The sequence below is a fragment of the Terrapene carolina genome, unplaced genomic scaffold, assembly GCF_002925995.2.
Source record: "Terrapene carolina triunguis isolate 2854851 unplaced genomic scaffold, T_m_triunguis-2.0 Scaffold111, whole genome shotgun sequence".
Taxonomy (NCBI): domain Eukaryota; kingdom Metazoa; phylum Chordata; order Testudines; family Emydidae; genus Terrapene; species Terrapene triunguis.
Window position 1 is genome coordinate 24,507,683 of NW_020664462.1, and position 18,817 is coordinate 24,526,499.

At 40.9% G+C, this 18,817-nt stretch overlaps 1 protein-coding gene across 3 annotated transcripts in view; it reads left to right on the forward strand.

Moving 5' to 3' along the window:
* The window catches only part of CUL2 (cullin 2), a 76,601-nt gene that overhangs the window by 27,309 nt on the left and 30,475 nt on the right, over positions 1-18,817 (forward strand). For all 3 annotated transcript variants that reach the window (XM_026652063.2, XM_026652062.2, XM_026652064.2), the window contains exons 5-6: positions 11,629-11,734; positions 12,178-12,260. In XM_026652063.2, coding sequence (XP_026507848.1) covers positions 11,629-11,734; positions 12,178-12,260 — 189 coding nt within the window. The remainder of the gene's footprint in view (positions 1-11,628; positions 11,735-12,177; positions 12,261-18,817) is intronic.

Below are 18,817 nucleotides of genomic sequence, written 5' to 3' on the forward strand. Positions count from 1 at the left end.
GGGGGCAAACAAATAGCACAGTGGTTTCCAAACTGGGGTTCATGAACCCTCATGTTACAGGGAGTTCTGGGGGGGAGGGGGAATTCCCAAATGGCGGACAGAGCTGTCCATAGGGATCCTGGGCAGCATGGAGCCAGCAGTCCGGAGCCTCGGGGACTTCCAAGAGCTAAACAGTTCAAAGCAAGCATATCTATCACACTGAGGAGATTTTAAACTTCAAGACTCCTTTTACGAAATGGAAAGGGAGGTGGATATTTTTTGCTGTTTTTAAAATTAAATAGGCTGCTTGTGTTTTTTAAAATATTATGAAGAACAAGTTTAAGCTTTGTTGTAACGTGCATTGTTTGCCTGGACTGCTCAAGACTTGAACGCTTGTGTAGGAGGAACTCTGAGTTGGCTTCTTAAATACCTTCATGCTGTTTCCCATCTGATACTCCTTGATGAAAATAAGGAGCCAGAGCCAGTATGTGGGGGCGATGAGGGTCATGTGTCGCCCCTGCATCCGCCCGCCCCCCCTTTTTTCCAGTGGCCCCGTGGGCCCTCTACTTTTCCGACAGGGTCTCCCCCCGGGGTGTGCGGGGGCTTCACCCCCGCACCACTTTTTTTTTTTTTTTCTACTGGCGCCTCTGATAGGAGCCTTGTCTTATAACAGGCTTAATCAAAAGTGAGACAAGCTACAAAACTGAGATCTTGGAAGTGTTGCCGTTTTCATATTGTAATAAAAATACTGTAATGATGATAGTGTGTAATAAGCATGTCATAAAAACAAATTTTATATTTCCACAATCACTTCTTTTATATTTATGCTGAGGTAAGGGAGAAAATCCATGGAACTATTCATTTTTAGAAGGGGGTTCACGAGACTTAACATTTTAGTGAAAGGGGTTCACAGGTTGTTAAAGTTTGGGAACTACTGAAATAGCATGAAATTCTTTTAACTTATGGTAATACTGTTATCTGAAATAAGTGATTGTGCTTGGAATTTTGTATTTGAGGGTTCATGTTAGTGGTTCTCAAACTCTTTATGATCAAATTATACTTCTATCAGAGCAGACAAGCTCAGGTCATGCATTCAGATGAGTTTAATGTAAACTACAATGAAAACCTACCTAAAAGAATAAAAATAAAATAAAAATCTGTGTTATATACAGTTATAATAGCCTTCACCTTGACATGTTTCCTTGAGGTAAATGAGCTTGTTTTTGTGTGCACTATTTCTCTGGGGGTGGAAATGTTGACTCAAATTGAAATTGAATAATGATCAAGCCAACAACCTAAAAACAGTGTTTTCGGGGGAGCCCTTGTCTATCTAGAACATAAGAACATTGCCAGAGGATGTTGTGAAGGTCAAGACTATAACAGGGCACAAAAAACAACTAGGTACATTTAATGGAGGGTAGGTCCATCAATGGCCATTATCCAGGATTGGCAGGGATGGTGTCCCTAGCCTACCGGTTCTCAACCCATGGGCTGCATGCAACCCACTTAGCACACAATTGTGGCCTAGCTCAGCTGTGTGCAAAAGGCCAGCCCGCATGGCGGGGTCTGGGTTTCCGGCTGCGCAGCAGGGTCTGGGGTGGGGGCTACCTGGCCCCTGCAGCCCAGGTACTGCACATGTGGCCTACAGTGATAAATAAGTTGAGAACCACTGCCCTAGCCTCTGTTTGCCAGAAGCTGGGAATGGGGGGCAAGGGTTGGATCACTTGATGAATACCTGCTCTGTTGATTTCTCCTGGGGTTCCTGGCATTAGCCACTGTCGGAAGATGGACAGTGGCCTGGGCTAGATGGCCTTTTGGTCTGACCTAGTATGCCCCGTTCTTATGGTCAGTGGTTTAAAGTTGAAGCTAGACCATTTCAGACTGGAGATAAGGGGTACATTTTTACTAGTGAGAATAATTAACATTGGAACAGTTTACTAAGGGTTGTGATGGATTCTCCATCACTAGCCATTTTAAGTCAAGAGTATATGGTTTTTCTACAAGATATGCCCTAGGAATTTCTTTGGGGAAGTTCTATGGACTTGTAATATAAGAGGTCAGACTAGATGATCACAGTGCTCTCTTCTGGCCTTGGACTCCATGAAAATGTTCCTGCCCAAAAGGGACCAGCATCACTTTGCTGCCTGAGCACCCACAGTAGTGATTTTGAGTGGAGGAGGAGGAGAGTATCCCCGTTTATAGTGTCGAAGCTACAGTTGCCACCAGCAGCCTGGGGCATCATCTGGACAGGAAACCTTGCTCAGATCCTGCTGCCCTGCTTAGATGAATGAGACACGCCAATTGGAGCTGGAACAGGCATACAGGAAATAGAAAATGTCATACAGCATTTTACCTTTTCTTAATTTCAAGACTGTAAATTAAAGAGGCAAGTTTCAAGTCCTACAGAACCAGTGTACCTATTTTGAACTACAGTTTCCCCTCTCATGGAGTGGTAGATTATTACAGAAGGGAACGTTTATCTGATAAAGGATCTGTCCAACACACTACTTGCTGTTTTCCCCTCTACAGCACTGTTAAGACCTTAACTGCACAATGGACACAATAAACCACTTTTTAACTTGCCCTGCACTTTGAGGAGCACATGGTTCACGTGTTGTAGCTGATGATAATATTGCATTTCTTTGAAGTGAAGAAAAATAGAAAGTTTATTTTCATGAAATGAAAATGTGGACATGCTGTTTCGGTAGTGGTCTCCCTAATACCATGTACAATGGTAAATATGTATTTACTTTTGATATTCCCATTTATTCAACTAAGACTTGTATTTGCCCTTTTTATCATAGCGTTACACCTGCTAGCTCATATATTCTGTTGGTTATCTATAATTCCTAAATCCTTTTCGAAGCCACTGCTTGCTAGAGTACAATTCCCCTATCCCTCTTCCTCAATTTTTCTATTTAATATGATTCCCCCCACTTTAATTACAGATAGAAATATTTGCCAAGATTTTTGAGTGAGATTAGTAATTTTTGGGTGCCCAATTTAGATGTTTTAAAACAGCCTGCTTTTCAGAAAATGTTAAGTATCCACCATCCCAAAAAAAGACCCCATGAAGGTGTCTCAACCTGGACATCCCAAATGACTAGATACAGCAGAAAGTGTGTTTATACTCTTGTCAACTTCATCATTGAAACAAGAGCATCACTAAAGTTATAAGCACATATCTAACAGATTTGTGTTTGTTTTCAGCTGTCTCTGCGGAAGAATGGAAGGTATTTTATACATCTAAAGATTCTATTTAATTTAAAAATGAAATTTAAAAAATACATATTTTTACTACATATAATTAAAAAGACATATTTAAATACAAAAGCTCACATAGCAAAAAGTTCTGGCTACAGCACTGTACTATCCAGTAATTCAGTTACAAGCAAAACCAATTAAAGTATTACACAACTATATTGTAGAGCAGCACCATTTGTATAAAATGGTACACTAACGTGGTACACTTAAGATCAGGGCCAGAGAAGTATTGTGCTATCATGTTTCCCTTGACGTATACCATTGACTTTAAGCCTAAGGATCCTTCAAAATGTGAAACACATTTTTGTTGTTCGCTGATCTCTTCACTTGGAAAGGAGCTGTGTCTTTAAGAAATCTGAAGTGTGCTGTGTTTTGCCTTCCAATGAAGTGCTCACTCATTTGAATCAGAATAAGTAATAAATGTTGCACAGCAAGATTTGCCTTTTAGTTTGTGGGGATGAAAACTGGCTATTAACCCTGTCTGTATGTACCAAATCATAGTAAATACCTTTTACAATTATAGTACTTGTGAATAATCACTCATGCAATTTGCACAGCAGAAAAGAAGACTGCTGGACTGAATATTCATACATGAGCTGAATGGGTCATACATATTGTCTAATAATGCATGTGTAAGTCCAAAGATCAGTACAGAGCCCTTAAATTGTGAACCTACATTAAAAATGATACCCTCTGTTCTCTTTAAGGAGCTTGTACTGCTTTTTATTCCTGATAATACTGAAGAGCCAATACAGCTTACACTGAGTGATCTAGATTCTGTTCCTCTTATCTGTCATCAGAACTGTTTGCTTGATTCCCGTTAGTTGCATACTGAGAGTACAATTTCAATACAGTGGAATTAAACAGATATAACTTGGCTAATGGAGCTTGCAGAACTTTCATTGTGCGAGAAGGAGATAACCTAATTTGACTCTCAGAGCCCAGGCTTAATTTACAGGGCTAGCAGTTTGGAGCTGTGAGGATTTTTTTTAACATGCAAACTGGAATACATGGGACTTAGGTAGTTTTGTCTCAAACAGATTACTGGTGTAAACTATCTCTATTGCTCTATGTAAAGCATCCATCTAATTTAACACAAGACTAAAAATCCAATCCTTCCATAATACAGGCAAATATTAATGTAGGATTGCAATTTAACTAAATGTTCTACAGTCATGAACTAGTGTAGGAAGAAATTTGTGTATCTGTTTATGTACTCCTACCAGTTACTTTTAACATCTCAAAGTTAGCTATTCTTGACTAGTCAGAGGGCTAGTCAGATCATGAAACAAAATTTATGATCCTATAGTCCATTTTTTAGAGTTGCTGTTCAGAGTATAGGAGTATGCAACATTTTTGTAACCTTATGTGGAATTCTTTATTTACTATTTTCAAATGCACAAAAAGATACTAAGCACATCACAGAAACAAGTAAGGACTCATATCTGCCCTATAGAATTTACACAACAGGTGATGTCATGTTGTGGCTCACTGATGGATAGAAAGAGGGGAGGCAAGGGCTAGGGGGTTGAGACAGTAAAACATGTTCCTATCCTGGCAGTTCTGTTATGTCAAGCTTTTTTATTACCATTTTACTTCTTACAGGCAATAAGGCAGGAATGAGCAGATAAAACAAAATTCAGATAATGAATTGGATAAATCAGCCCAGATAGCACTACTTACAAAGAATCTGTTAAAACACATTCATTAGCAATGGATACAGCAGTTAGATATGTAGATATCCAAATGTGCTTGCAAAACAATCAAAGAACCTGAATATGTATAGTTCTGCATGATCCAATTGCTTGTAATTACAAATTAGCAAGGTCATGTACTATTAAGTGATCATTAAGCATGCAACAGTTAGCATCATAAAGCAAAATTATGAGTCTCAGGTGTTAAAGTGATATCCACTTGGTAACATCTTCCCACATCTCTCCTTTGTGATCCTCCTACTTCCTAAAAAGAATGTTGCTAATTTATGTCTGCACATATTTGAGTTAAATGTATATACAATTTTAGGTTGAAGAGTAGTAGAGTTAAATTCTGACAACTTGGATCGACAGTAATAATGAGCAAATCTCATAAGAGTAAAGCATAATTAATCCCTCACCGAGGTCTTGCTTCTGTTTAAAGGGATAGTGTCAGGTCAACTTTGGCCTATAAATTTCACTAAACAGATTACATAACCTGAGACGAACAGAAGTATTTATATATTTAAAAAAAATAAATATCAAGTTTTTTAACTAATCCTGCCACCCACCTCCTAGTTCCGTGCTGTGTTTACAACACAAACTTTGCAGCTCTGGGAAGCTGTAAGTGAAATGACTCCATTTTAACTTTTTTTTTTTTTTTTTTAAACTATGTATTTGTATGTGATGTAAGTGGTTGTCAAACTTGCCCCATGTCCTCTAAAACATTGGTTGTATCTGGTTTGAGCTGGGGTGTGTTTTTTGTTTGTTGTTTTTTTGGGTCAGTGATTGTCTTAGAAGTGTGCAATTATTTTCCACTGGAACTACTTTTGTAGTGGTGAGAAAGTGGTTGTGTTGATATTTTTAAGGAATATCCCTTTTTATTTCTTATGTTGCAACTTATTGATCTCCGTATCAATCCAACTTTGCAATTAATCCCTTTATCAACACAGATTCAAAGATGTTGGCTGCTTTATTTCTTCTCAGTCTGGTTTGGTTCCGAGGTAGTGGTATAACTGGAATAATTCATAGAAATCTGATGTTTGAAGTTTGTATTGTCTCAATTTCTCAAATGTCCGGTCTTTGTAAGAACTGATCTAAGTAAAATATTTAACTAGGAAAACAAACGTCTGTGAGACAAGGGGCAGTCACAGATTTTTTTTAAGACAAGACTATCATAATCGTTCCTTCTGGCTGACCTCTTGCACAACACAGGCCAGAGAATTTCGTTCAATAATTTCTACATTAAGACCATAACGCCTGGTTGAGGTAGAGCATATCTCTTAGAAAGATCTCCAATCTTCATTTAAAAGACTTCAAGTGATGGAGAATCCATCAGACCTTGAATCATCCTTGTAGCTCTTTTCAGAACTCTTTCCAGTTTAACATCCTTTTTGAGTTGTGAATTCCAGAACTGGGTAGTGTAGTCCAGTAAGTCTTACTAATTCTATACACAGGGGAGCGGCGGCAGTTGACCCCACGCCGTGAGGATGCAAGGTAAGTCGACCTAAGATATGTCGATTTCAGCTACGCTATTCTCGTAGCTGAAGTTGCGTATCTTAGGTCGATTTCCACACACACACACAGTGTAGACCAGGCCTTATATTTAAAAAAAAAAAAAAAAAAAAAAAAGTTCTGTTATCTCAGAAACAGGTAAGGACTTTGGTTTACAACATATAATTTTAAAGTTGATGCTCTAATATTTGTCCATCACTTAGAAGTTATAAAACTGTATACAGTATGTGCTGAGAATTATAGCCATAAATGTCAAAACATAGTGTCTTTTGGAACAGGTCTGATCTAATTAATAATGGTATCTTGTAATTACTGACTAAAATAATTAATCAAGCAATTGTTTCATATGCTGTATAAAAGTCATTAATATCTAGCAGCTAATGGGATAAGATCGTGTGATATTAAAATAAATATTTAAAAATTCTTTCTCAATTGTGTTTTCAGAATTCCTTATGGCATTCCAGTGTGATGCTGTGGCCGAAAGGGCTAATGCAAGCCTTATATGTGTTGAGAGTTGAATCTGGAATAAGAGGAGGGAGGTTGTGTTATCTCTGTATTTGGCACTGGTCTGATTGCTACTGGAATAGTGTCTCCAGGTCTGGTGTTGTAAAATCAAGAAAGATGTTGATAAATTGAAGAGGGTTCAGAGAAGAGCCACAAGAATGATTAAAAGATAGGAAAACATGCCTTATAGCAGGGGTTCTCAAACTGGGGGTCGGGACCCCTTGGGGGTTACGAGGTTATTACATGTGGGGGAGGGGTCACAAGCTGTCAGCCTCCACCCCAAACCCCGCTTTGCCTCCCACACTTATAATGGTGTTAAATATATTAAAGAAGTGTTTTTAATTAAAAAAGGGGGGGGTCACACTCAGAGGTTTGCTATGTGAAAGGGGTCACCAGTAAAAAAAGTTTGAGAACCATTGCCTTATAGTGGAACGAATCCAGAAGCTCAGTCTGTTTAACTTAACCAAGATAAGTACCTAAATGGTGAACAAAACTTTGGTAATGAGCTCTTCAATCTAGCAGACAAAAGTATAACAAGCTCCAATGGCTTGGAAGTTGGACGTTTGACAAATTCAGGCTAGAAATAAGGCATACATTTTTAACTGTGAGGGTTATTAACCATATGCACATCAGATTGCTAGTTAGTAGAGATTGCTACTCTTCAGGAATAGTACCCTATGATTGGAGAATAGCTAACATCAGACCTGTGTTTTAAGAAAGGGGGGGAGTTACCTGGGCAATTACAAACCTGTTAGTCTGATCTCAATAGTACGGAAGACTGTGGAACACATGATGAAAGAAAAAGAAAAAACTAATGGAGGTAAACGGCAAAGGGAATGTAATGCACCATGGGAACATGGGTTTACCAAGGGTAGATTGTGCCAGACTAACCTGATTTCCTTCTTTGAGAAAATAACTGATTGGGGTTTTTTTAGGGAAAATGCAATAATATACTTTGACTTTAAGAAAGCACTTGACATGGTACCAAATAGCAAATTATTAGTTAAATTAGAGAAGATGGGGATTAGCACAAGAACTATAGGTACATAGGGAACTGGGTAATGGAGAGAAGGCAAGGGGTGGTGCTGAAAAGTGGAGGGAGGTTACTAGTGGAGGGTTTCAGATTGGAGGGAGGTTACTAGTTGAGTTCCTCAAGATCTTTTTTGGGATTAGTTTTAGTCAATATTTTTATTATTGACCTTGGCACAAAAAGTAGGAGTGTGCCAATGAAATTTGCTGATACAAAGTTGGGAGTTATTAATACAGAGGAGGATCAAAATATTATACAGAAATATCTGGCAGACCTTGAAGATTGGAATGACGGGATTAAAGTCAATGGTAATAGTGTAAGGTCATGCACTACGGTCTAATAATAAGTTCTGCTACAAGCTGTGGTCTCCTCAGTTGGAAATGATAGAGGAAGAGAGAGACCAGGGTGTGTGGGTTCATCACAGGATGATGATGATGAGCTACCAATGTGATGAAGCTGTGAAAAAGGCAAATGCGATCCTAGGATGTATCAGGTGAGGAATTTCCAATAGAGATAAAGAAGTATTAATGCCATTGTTTAGGGCAGGGGTCGGCAACCTTTCAAAAGTGGTGTGCTGAGTCTTCATTTATTCTCTCTAATTTAAGGTTTCGCGTGCCGGTAATACATTTTAACGTTTTTAGAAGGTCTCTCTCTATAAGTCTATAAACTATTGTTGTATGTAAAGTAAACAAGTTTTTTAAAATGTTTAAGAAGCTTCATTTAAAATTAAATTAAAATGCAGATCTTATCAGTTTAGTGCAGTGGTTTTTAACCTGGGGTGCACGCACCCCCTGGGGCAGGGCCAGTGCAAGGATATTTTGCGCCTTAGGCGAAACTTCCACCTCCCCTCCCCTTGGTTCATTGAGGGGCAAATCCCAACGAGTCTTTATAGACCCCAGCAGCCAGCCGTGTCCAGGGGCTGCTCCCCAGACCAGGTTCCCCGCCCCGTGAACTCCCCTAGAGGGTGCACAGCCCCCCCTGCGAGCCCTGCCCACCCCACCCCGGCGGCCCCCGCCCCAAGTCCACTCGCTGGCTTTGCTGGGCTTGGGCCGCTGCAGCAGCTCGGCAGGGAGGAGCCGCCTTCCGGAGGCACCGTAGAGCCAGAGTGTCCCACTAGCGGGGAGCTGCCATGCCCCTCCTGCGCAGGCTGCAGCCGCCCCCCCCCCCCCCGGGGCTCCTGCAGGCTGCGGCAAATGCATGCGGGCGCCAGCCCCCATGCGCCCCCCTAGCTTCCCCCTCACCTAGGGTTACCATATTTCAACAATCAAAAGAGAGGATGGGGGGGGAACCCCGCCTCCATCCACTCCCTCCCACCTCCTGACGGCCCCCCTCAGAACTTCCAAACCCCCCCTGCTCCTTGTCCCCTGACTGCACCCAGCGCCCCACCTCCTACCTAAGCCTCCCTGTTCCTTGTCCCCTGACTGCCCCGACCCTTATCCACACCCCGACAGGGACTCCCACGCCCCATCCAACTACTCCCCGCCCTCTGACAGGATCCCCAGAACTCCCAACCCTTCCAACCCTCCCCATGCTCCCTGACTGCCCCCCAGGACTCCCCTTACCATGCCCATGCCAGTCAGACGCTGGCTCCACGTGGAGGAAAAACACGCTGCCACGCGCACAGCCCTTCCCCCGCAGAGTGCTCAGGCAGTGCGAGGGGGGGAGCTCCGGGAGGGGCAGCGGCAGGGGCTCAGACTTCCGGGAGCCGCAGAACCTGAGCGCGGTGAGGGGGAAGCTGGGGGGTGCACCTGCCCGGACTGCGGCCCAGTGCCCCCCCCCCCCCCCCCGGGGGGGGGCCCCCGCAGCGGTTGCATGCGGGCAGTGGTCCCCGGGTCCCCCCTCGCCACGCTTGGGCTCTGCGGCTCCCGGGCATGTGAGCCGCTGCTGCCACCGCCCCTCCCGGAGCAGGTTCAGGGCCCCGCGCCCCGGCAGCGGCTCACACACCCGGGAGCCGCAGAGCCCGAGTGCGGTGAGAGGGGAGCCAGGGGGCGCGCCTGCTGCCTGTCTGGGGTCCCGGTCACCGGCCCCACTCAGCCTCCTGCCGGCCTGGGGTTCTGTTCACTTAGCTGGCAGCGGGCTGAGCGGCGCCGGCGGCCGGGACCCTGGCTGGCAGCCGTATGCCAGGCAAAATCAGCTCGCGTGCCGCAGGTTGCCGACCCCTGGTATAGAGCACTGGTAAGATCTCATGTGGAATACTATGTACAGTTCTGGTCACCCATCTTTAAGAAAGATGAATTCAAACTGGAACAGGTGCAGAGAATAGCTACGAGAATGATCAGGAGAATAGGTTCTATTTTATGAGAGGAGACTGGAAGAGGTTGGCTTGTTTAGCCCAGTGATTCTCAACCTTTCTAGACTACTGTACCCCTTTCAGGAGTCTGATTTGTCGTGCATACCCCAAGTTTCACCACATTTAAAAACTATTTTCTTACAAAATCAGACATAAAAATACAAAAATGTGGCAGCACACTATTACTGAAAAAGTGCTTATTTTTCTCATTTTTACCATATAATTATAAAATAAATCAACTGGAATATAAATATTGTACTTACATTTCAGTGTATAGTGTGTATATAGAGCAGTATAAACAAGTAATTGTGTGTATGAATTTTAATTTTTACTGACTTTGCTAATATTTTTTATGTAGCCTGCTGTAAAACTAGGCAAATATCTAGATGAGTTGATGTACCTCCTCCAGTGTGTTCTGGGGTGTGGTTTTTGCTGGTCTTCCTCTGAAGCAAAAGGCTGGAAATCGGACACTGGATGGGGTGGAGCAGTGCTCTGAGGGGGTACCGAGCATGCTTCGCTGGCTGGTTCTTGCTCACATGATCAGGGCCTAACTGATCACCATATGTGGGGTCAGGAAGGAATGCTTCTCCCGATAAAATTGGCAGTGACCTTGGAGGTTTTTCACCTTCCTCTGCAGCATAGGGTGACCAGATAGCAACTGTGGAAAAAATGGGACGGGGTGGAGGGTAATAGGCGCCTATATAAGAAAAAGTCCCAAAAAACAGGACTGTCCCTTTAAAAACGGGACATCTGGTCACCCTACTGCAGCATGAAGTGCAGGTCACTTGCTGGGATTATCTGGGTATGTCTCTCTTCATGAATTCCCTGATACTGATGTCAGTTATTGATGCATCTTGATCCCTCCTGTCCCTCTGCTTGTGACACATAATAGTTTAGTTTCCTGTGGGCTATAATACTTTGGTCTAATTTTGGTTGTTGGGTTTAGTATACAGGTCCTGGGTGGTGGTGGTGGCCTGTAATATGCAAAAGGTCAGATTAGATGATCTGATGGTCCCTTCTGGCCTTAAACTTTTACTCTGTGACATTGGAACAACTTGCCAAGGGTTGTGACAATTTTCCATCACTGGCAATTTAAAAAAAAAATTTGCCCTTTTTTTTTTTTTTTTTTTTTTTTTTTTTAAATGCTATAGTTCAAATTAATTAATTCAGGGAGGTCCTACAGTCTGTTTTTATACAAAAGGTCTTATCTATGTAATAGTCATTTTCAAAGTCACCTGCTTTCTTGCCTTCCACTAAACTAAAGACATTGTGTGGTTACAAAGGTTATTGAAGCATTTAGCATCTCACTCAGTTTTATGCTCTGGGGGTTGATTAGACTGCTTTTGTTTCCATAGGTACCTCAACACACAGTTTATTAAGAAGAACAAATTAACTGAAGCTGATCTTCAGTATGGCTATGGAGGTGTGGATATAAGTGAACCACTGATGGAAATAGGAGAGGTAAGTACCTCTGAAAGTAGATGTAAGAGGTAACCATAAACTGTACATAAAAACAGATCTTATAATTCAACTGTATTCTTTTAAATGTTGATTTTTAAAATTTAAAATTGTGTACAACCTAAAAATATATAGCTTGACTTTCAGTGGGAGTATTGAGCACCTTGGAAAATCAAGTTAAAAAGTTTTATAGAGGACTTGTCGGTTCCTTATCTGAAAAGCAAAATTAAATAAGGTACAACCTGGGGGTGGGAGAAACACATGTAGGTGTGGATCTGTGTAAATATTGTTGATAAAGCAGATCTGGGATTTGTCAAACAAAAGAATTGAGAATGGAAACAAATATTGGGAAGGATGTTAATTCCTGCCCAAATCTCGCTTCAGTTTGGATTTTTAAACTGCATTTCCTATGGGATAAGTTTTCTGTGATGTTTGTATCTTTACAGCTAGCACTTGATATGTGGAGAAAATTAATGATTGAGCCACTGCAGGCCATCCTCATTCGAATGCTCCTCCGAGAAATCAAAAAGTGAGTGCTTGTTTGTTTTCTATTAGTTACAGTGTTTTTAATCTAGTCTAAATTTTTTTTTTTTTTTTGTAATTGTTTGCAGGAGAGGCCTGTGAATTCATTGGACTTCAGCTAAGCTGCTTTCTTATTTTAGTATAAACCAACTCTGACCGTGCTGCTATTACCTCATTAATGTGCCAAAAGCTTTAGTTGTCGAAAATATAAACACTTCTGTTGCGATTTACTTGTGCAGAAAGAGAACCCGAGTTGAAAAATTTAATTCTCTATAGTTAGGCCTGGAAGAATTCGATTATTACTATTTATTTGAAATTCAGTTAATATCAATTTTTATTTTTAAGCTTTTTTTTATTTATTTTTTTCCTATTTAAATAAATTTCCATTTCACACTGGGGTTACAGGGGGCTACCTGTGTGGATACAGGACTGATGACACTGGATCCCTGCAGCTGTGAGATGTGCAGAAAGCTGTCATCTTGGCAGTGCAGAGCAGAAGCTCCTGGGGGAGGCCACCCCCTTGCTGCATGGCTTCTGCCTGGGGATGGCCCCCACACTCCCAGCTGGTGTGTGAGTGAATGGGACCATGATAGTGGGGCTGCAGAGAGTTCCCTGTGCGGCTATGGGGCTGGATTCCTGTAGGCACAAAGTAGGTGGGACGACTTATGAGGAGAGGCTGAGGGAGCTGGGATTATTTAGTCTGCAGAAGAGAAGAATGAGGGGAGATTTGATAGCTGCTTTCAACTGCTTGAAAGGGGTTCCAAAGAGGATAGATCTAGACTGTTGTCAGTGGTACCAGATGACAGAACAAGGAGTAATGGTCTCAAGTTGCAGTAGGGGAGGTTTAGGTTGGATATTAGGAAAAACTTTTTCACTAGGAGGGCGGTGAAGCACTGGAATGGGTTACCTAGGTAGGTGATGGAATCTCCTTCCTTAAAGGTTTTAAGGTCAGGCTTGACAAAGCCCTGGCTGGGATGATTTAGTTGGGGATTGGTCCTGCTTTGAGCAGGGGGTTGGACTAGATGACCTCCTGAGGTCCCTTCCAACCCTGATATTCTATGATTCTATGATTCTATGATCGTGCTTGCCAACTGTTACCAATGGATATTTTTTTTCCATCTGTTTCAATGTGTCAGGTGAAATAGATGTTTACTAAGGACTAACAGTTCAAATCAAATCCTGCCAAGCCTAACTATAATCCAGAGGGAATGTTCTTTAGTACCTAAGACTTGAGACTAGAACTCTTGTTTCTCATCCTACTTCTAATGCTGAATTGAAGAGAAACCTTGAGCTAGACACAGTGTTTGTGTTTCCCTTTATATATCTGGTTGGGGATTTTTACCTACTGCACATAAGGAAGTGTGTTGTGAAAGTTAATATTTCTATACTGGTTGAATATAGTGAAATGAAGCACTTTGTAATTGCTTTATAGCATACTCGTAATGATTCATGTTTCATTTCTACTCCTTTCAACTGGATTTTATGAAAATGTGTTAAGGACTGATATTACATCCTTCTGAAACATTACTTCCGAAGCCTGTAATATACCTAATAATGTTTAGAGCTGCCTAAGACCACTTCTTTTGGAGCCAATGTGGACAGTGATTCAAGGATAAATTGGGTGTTAAGTAATGATAATAATATCTTAACTCTTTTGAGTCTGGTGAACAAGGGACATAAGCATATACCACTTAGCAATGCAGAAGTTTGTTTAGTTATACTAAGAACAAGCGGCCTGGATTCTCATCTTGACTATTTATTAGCTGACCTAAATGTTAATTATACTACTGAGACAGAGGGCCTGATCAATGAAAATTAGGTATTTTGTAGGAAAAGGATGCTGACACGCTTATTAGAGAGGGCTATTTATTGTCAACCATGAAGCAAAACTTTCAATATCTATGAAAATGATCACATTCCTTCACTGTGGAGAGTTAGCTGATTATGGGCCTGATCCAAAGACTGATTCAGTCAATGGAATGACTCCAATTGATTTCAGTGGGCTTTTGATCAGAGCCTATAAGAGAGTGGGGCTGATTGATTTTTTTTTTTTTTTTTTTTTAAGAAACTTTGAAAGTGGTAAAAACTGTGTGCCTGTAGGGCTCTAAGCAGCATTATCGTCAATGGCTAGACCTGATTTCTCTTTTCTGCTCTGCCACAGGCACTGCTGTATGACTGGAGCAAGTAATTTCACATCTGTTCCTTAGTTTCTCCATCTGTAAAATAAGGCAAATGACTTTCCTTTCTAAAGCAATTTATAATCTATGCATGATGAAATGCACTATACAAGCAAGAACTGATCCTTATTGTTACAAAAAATTATTTCTTTCAAGTATCGGACAATATAGTGCTTGCTGTCAAACCTTTACAATTTTGCCTTTGCTGAACTAACATTACAGTAGAATTTGTGCTATCTTCCGTGATTAGTACAAGCAATATTGCCAGCAATTAGTATTATGGCAAAGAACAATTGTGAAGATTTTAGTGGCAACTGCAGTAGCTGTTGTTTAGAATCAAATTTAGCAGTGCAGGGATTGCACAATATCTTTGTAGGAAGAAAAAGTATTAAATCGCATCTCATACGGAAATATCTGAAGTAACAAATATTACATGAAGTGGATGGAACATTGAACTACATAAAAAACTAAATTATATGCACACTTCTCATATACAGTACTCGGTATGCAAGTCTGTACATAAAAGTAAATTCTGCTTCATGCAATTATTTGTACATGTTTTGTGTTTTTTAAAAAGCATATCAGTAAGTAGAAGGGGAGTTATACCTCCTATAACTGGAACTTTTAATGCATAACACAGTATAAAATTAGTACATAAATATATCCCAATGATTGTAGCCTTGTTGGTTCCAGGATATTAGCGAGACAAGGTGGGTGAGGTATAATCTTTTATTGGACCAACTTCTGTTGGTGAGAGAGAGAAGCTTTTGAGCTACACAGAGCTCTTCCTCAGGTTTAGAAAAGATATTCAGTGTCACATCTAAATACAAGGTCAAACAGATAGTGTAGCATAAGTAGTTAGCACATATTCTAAGGTATCTTTCAAGGTGAAGTGGCCTGTTAACACCTGTCTCTTTGGAGTCACCAGGGTGATGCTCTGGAACTATTCCATACAAAGCCAGTCAGGACACTGGGGGAGCTGCCTCCTCTCTCTGAGCATACTGTCTCCAGGGCAAGAAGCTTACACAGCTTCGACCTTCCTGGATCTGACCTTGGAGCATTCAGCATTCGCAGTGAGTCTGCCCCACTACGTCACAACGCCCCTGGAGTCATAAGACAAACAGGGGGTTTAGTGGGTTGCAGATTGTTGTCATAAGTCATAAATTCAGTGACTTTATTAAGACCATGATTGTTAGGGTCTAGCAAAGTTATGAATTTAAGCTCCCAGGCACATCTTTTGAAAGTGTTGTGCAGGTTTCCTTTGTGGATGAGGACTGATAGAGAGATCGCTTTGTGAAAAGTGTTCAGCCACAGGTGATACGATGTTTTTCTCTTTTATCATTTTCCTGTGTGAGTTCATTCAAGACTCTCCTGATTGCCTTTCTGGTTTTACCCACGGAGTAGTTATTGGGACATATAGTGCACTGGATGAGGTACACCACACGTTGTGATCGGTATCTGTAGGAACCATAGGTCTTGAAAGGTGCGATATGTGGGGTGTTGATCATAGTAGCAGTGGAGATATGTCTTCAGGTTTTGCATCTGTTGTTTTGGCAGGGTGTTGTGACACTTTGAGTTAGTGTGTTCCTCAGAATACCATCTTTGCTACCATAGACATCATTTCCCTAGATACCAGAATCCCTAACAATGACGGCATGGGTGCCTGTTTCAAATATTTACAAGACAATGGACAGTCCTTAGATACCTACCCAAAAACACATGCCAAACTCATCTATTTTACATTCAACAACAAACACTGCGTCAAACTGCCATAGGTACTAGGATGGCTCCTGAATATACCAACCTCTTCATAGGCCACCTTGAAGAAGAATTACTGCAGAAATGCACCACAAAACCAATGATGCACCTGAGATTCAATATTTTCATCCTCTGTACAGACGACTTAAGCTCACTCATAGATTCCTCCACAACTTCAGCAACCACAGCCCATCCAAACTCTCTCTGGAACACTCCCACACTAGTATCAACTTGCTGGACACCATGATCAGTTTCAACTATAGAACTCTACAGATAACTACATACAAGAAACTCACAGATCACCACACTTACCTTCATATATCTGTTAACCACCCCAAACAAATGAAGAAATCTGTTATCTCTATCCAGCCACGCAAATACCACAGAATATGCTCTAAGGAGGAAGTCTGGGATATACACCTTAACATACTCAAAATCGCCTTCACCCAACAAAGACATTCCACCAGAGAAGTAGATCACATTATGTAATGGGCCACCCAGATACCCCAAGAGAACCTACTTCAGTACAGAAATAAATCCTTCCCTCCCTCCCACCTCCCAACCGCACACCCGTAGTTGTCACCTGCCACTCCACACTGGAACCCATATGGGGTATTATCGAACAACTCCAGTCCATACTCAATGGGGACCCCATCCTGAACAAAATCTTTCCTGAACCACCTCTTCTGGCCTTCAAACAACCTGCCAACCTCTCCAAATTCATCAGAAGCAAGTTCCTCACAGACCAGGACACACCAACTCAAAGTGGCACCAGATCTTGCCAAAGCAACAGATGCAAAACCTGAAGACATATCTCCACTGCTACAATGATCCACCTCTGCCACATCACACCTTTCAAGATCCATGGGTCCTACATATGCCTATCACAACATGTGGAGTACCTCATCCAGTGCACTAAATGCTCCAATAGCAAGTATATGGATGAAACCAGACAATCACTGTGCTCTCGAATGAACTTACACAGGAAAATGATAAAAGAGAAAAACACTGTATCACCTGTGGCTGAACACTTTTCACAAAGCAATCTCTATATCTGACCTATCAGTCCTCATCTGCAAAGGAAACCTGCACAACAACTTGAAAAGATGAGCCTAAGAGCTTAAATTCATAACTTTGCTAGACACTAAAAATCATGGTCTTGATAAAGACACTGTATTTATGGTTTATAAAACAACAATGTTTAACCCATTAAATCCCCTCCCCCCTCCCATAAACACAGGAGTGTTAATGGACCACTTCAGCTTGAATTGTCCCTTAGAATATGGGTTATCTACTTAGGATAAACTATTTGTTTGACCTTGTATTTAGCTCTGACACTCTGAGTACCTTTCCTAGACTTGAGGAAAAGTTCTTTGTAGCTTGAAAGCTGGTAATAAAGGAGAATATCTCACCCACCTTGTCTCTCCTATATTTCACTGAAACTGTTGATATGTTGGAAATGGTTTTTATTGCTAGATTGTCAAGTAGTTATTTTTCATAACATAAAGTGTTTTGAAAGGGTTTTTTTGGTGCAATACTAACTGAACAATTGAATTGGAATTTTTTTAATAAAGGCCTCTGACTAAAATCTTAAACACATTTATAGTTATGCCTTTAACTAAGTACTAATGACAGTTATACTCTTAAGTTATACTTAAAAATAAGCCTGCAAATGTGTATTAGTTTTAAAGCAAGAAGACAGCAAAATATAACTAGGAGACTTAAAAATAATCCTGAATATAACACACTTTGTTCCCCCCCTCTAGCCCAAGCTATACTTCTACAAGGCAAGCTGAATGTCAACTTTTGCATTTGTGTTTGAATACAGCAGGAAGCAGACAAGATCATGAATTGTGAGGAAAATTCAAGTATGAAATAACTAAACACAGAAATAATTTGAAAAGGATTGAAATGCTAGTTCAAATGACAGTAATTAGTAGAAACTGTCTAAAACTAGGTTACAGTTTTTTCTGTTAAACACATATAGTTAACTGGTTTCTTTACTAGATATGAAATTACTAATAGTTGTTGAGGTGTTCATATTATCCATTGTAAAAAGAAAATCTATTAAATTCAGTAGCACTCAGGAAAAAAAATGTAAAAATGGCATTTTAGTCTTTCATATGCTCAATGACTTCCATATCAAATTTTACTAGTTAACAAGTCTTAAAGCTTTTCTTAAAGCACAGCTTGTTCAAAAATCAAACTGAGTTCTTCCTGATGGTATACTTTCATAATCATTGCAAACCAGTAATGTATTTTGTAGTTTTATTCACAAAATTTGCAACATAATTTGCTCTTCAATAGTTGGTTTGTTTTGCAATGTTGAATATTGGCATTAGTGCACACAAAAATTCCTAGTAAACAAGCAGATGTGAATCGGAATACGTACTTAAGAATAAGATACTGTGTGCGAAGTATCCTGGATCCATTTTTTTAAAAGAGCTTTTTAACCACATTTATTAACAGAACTTTGGTTCTTCTTCGAGAGATGTCCCTGTGGGTGCTCCACTCCAGGTGTTGGTGCATCCCTGCGCCTTCGCTCGGAGATTTTTCGTAGCAGTACTCGTACTGGCCACGCATGCGCAGAGGCTGCCCCCCGCTGTGAGTCTAGGATAATAGTACGCAT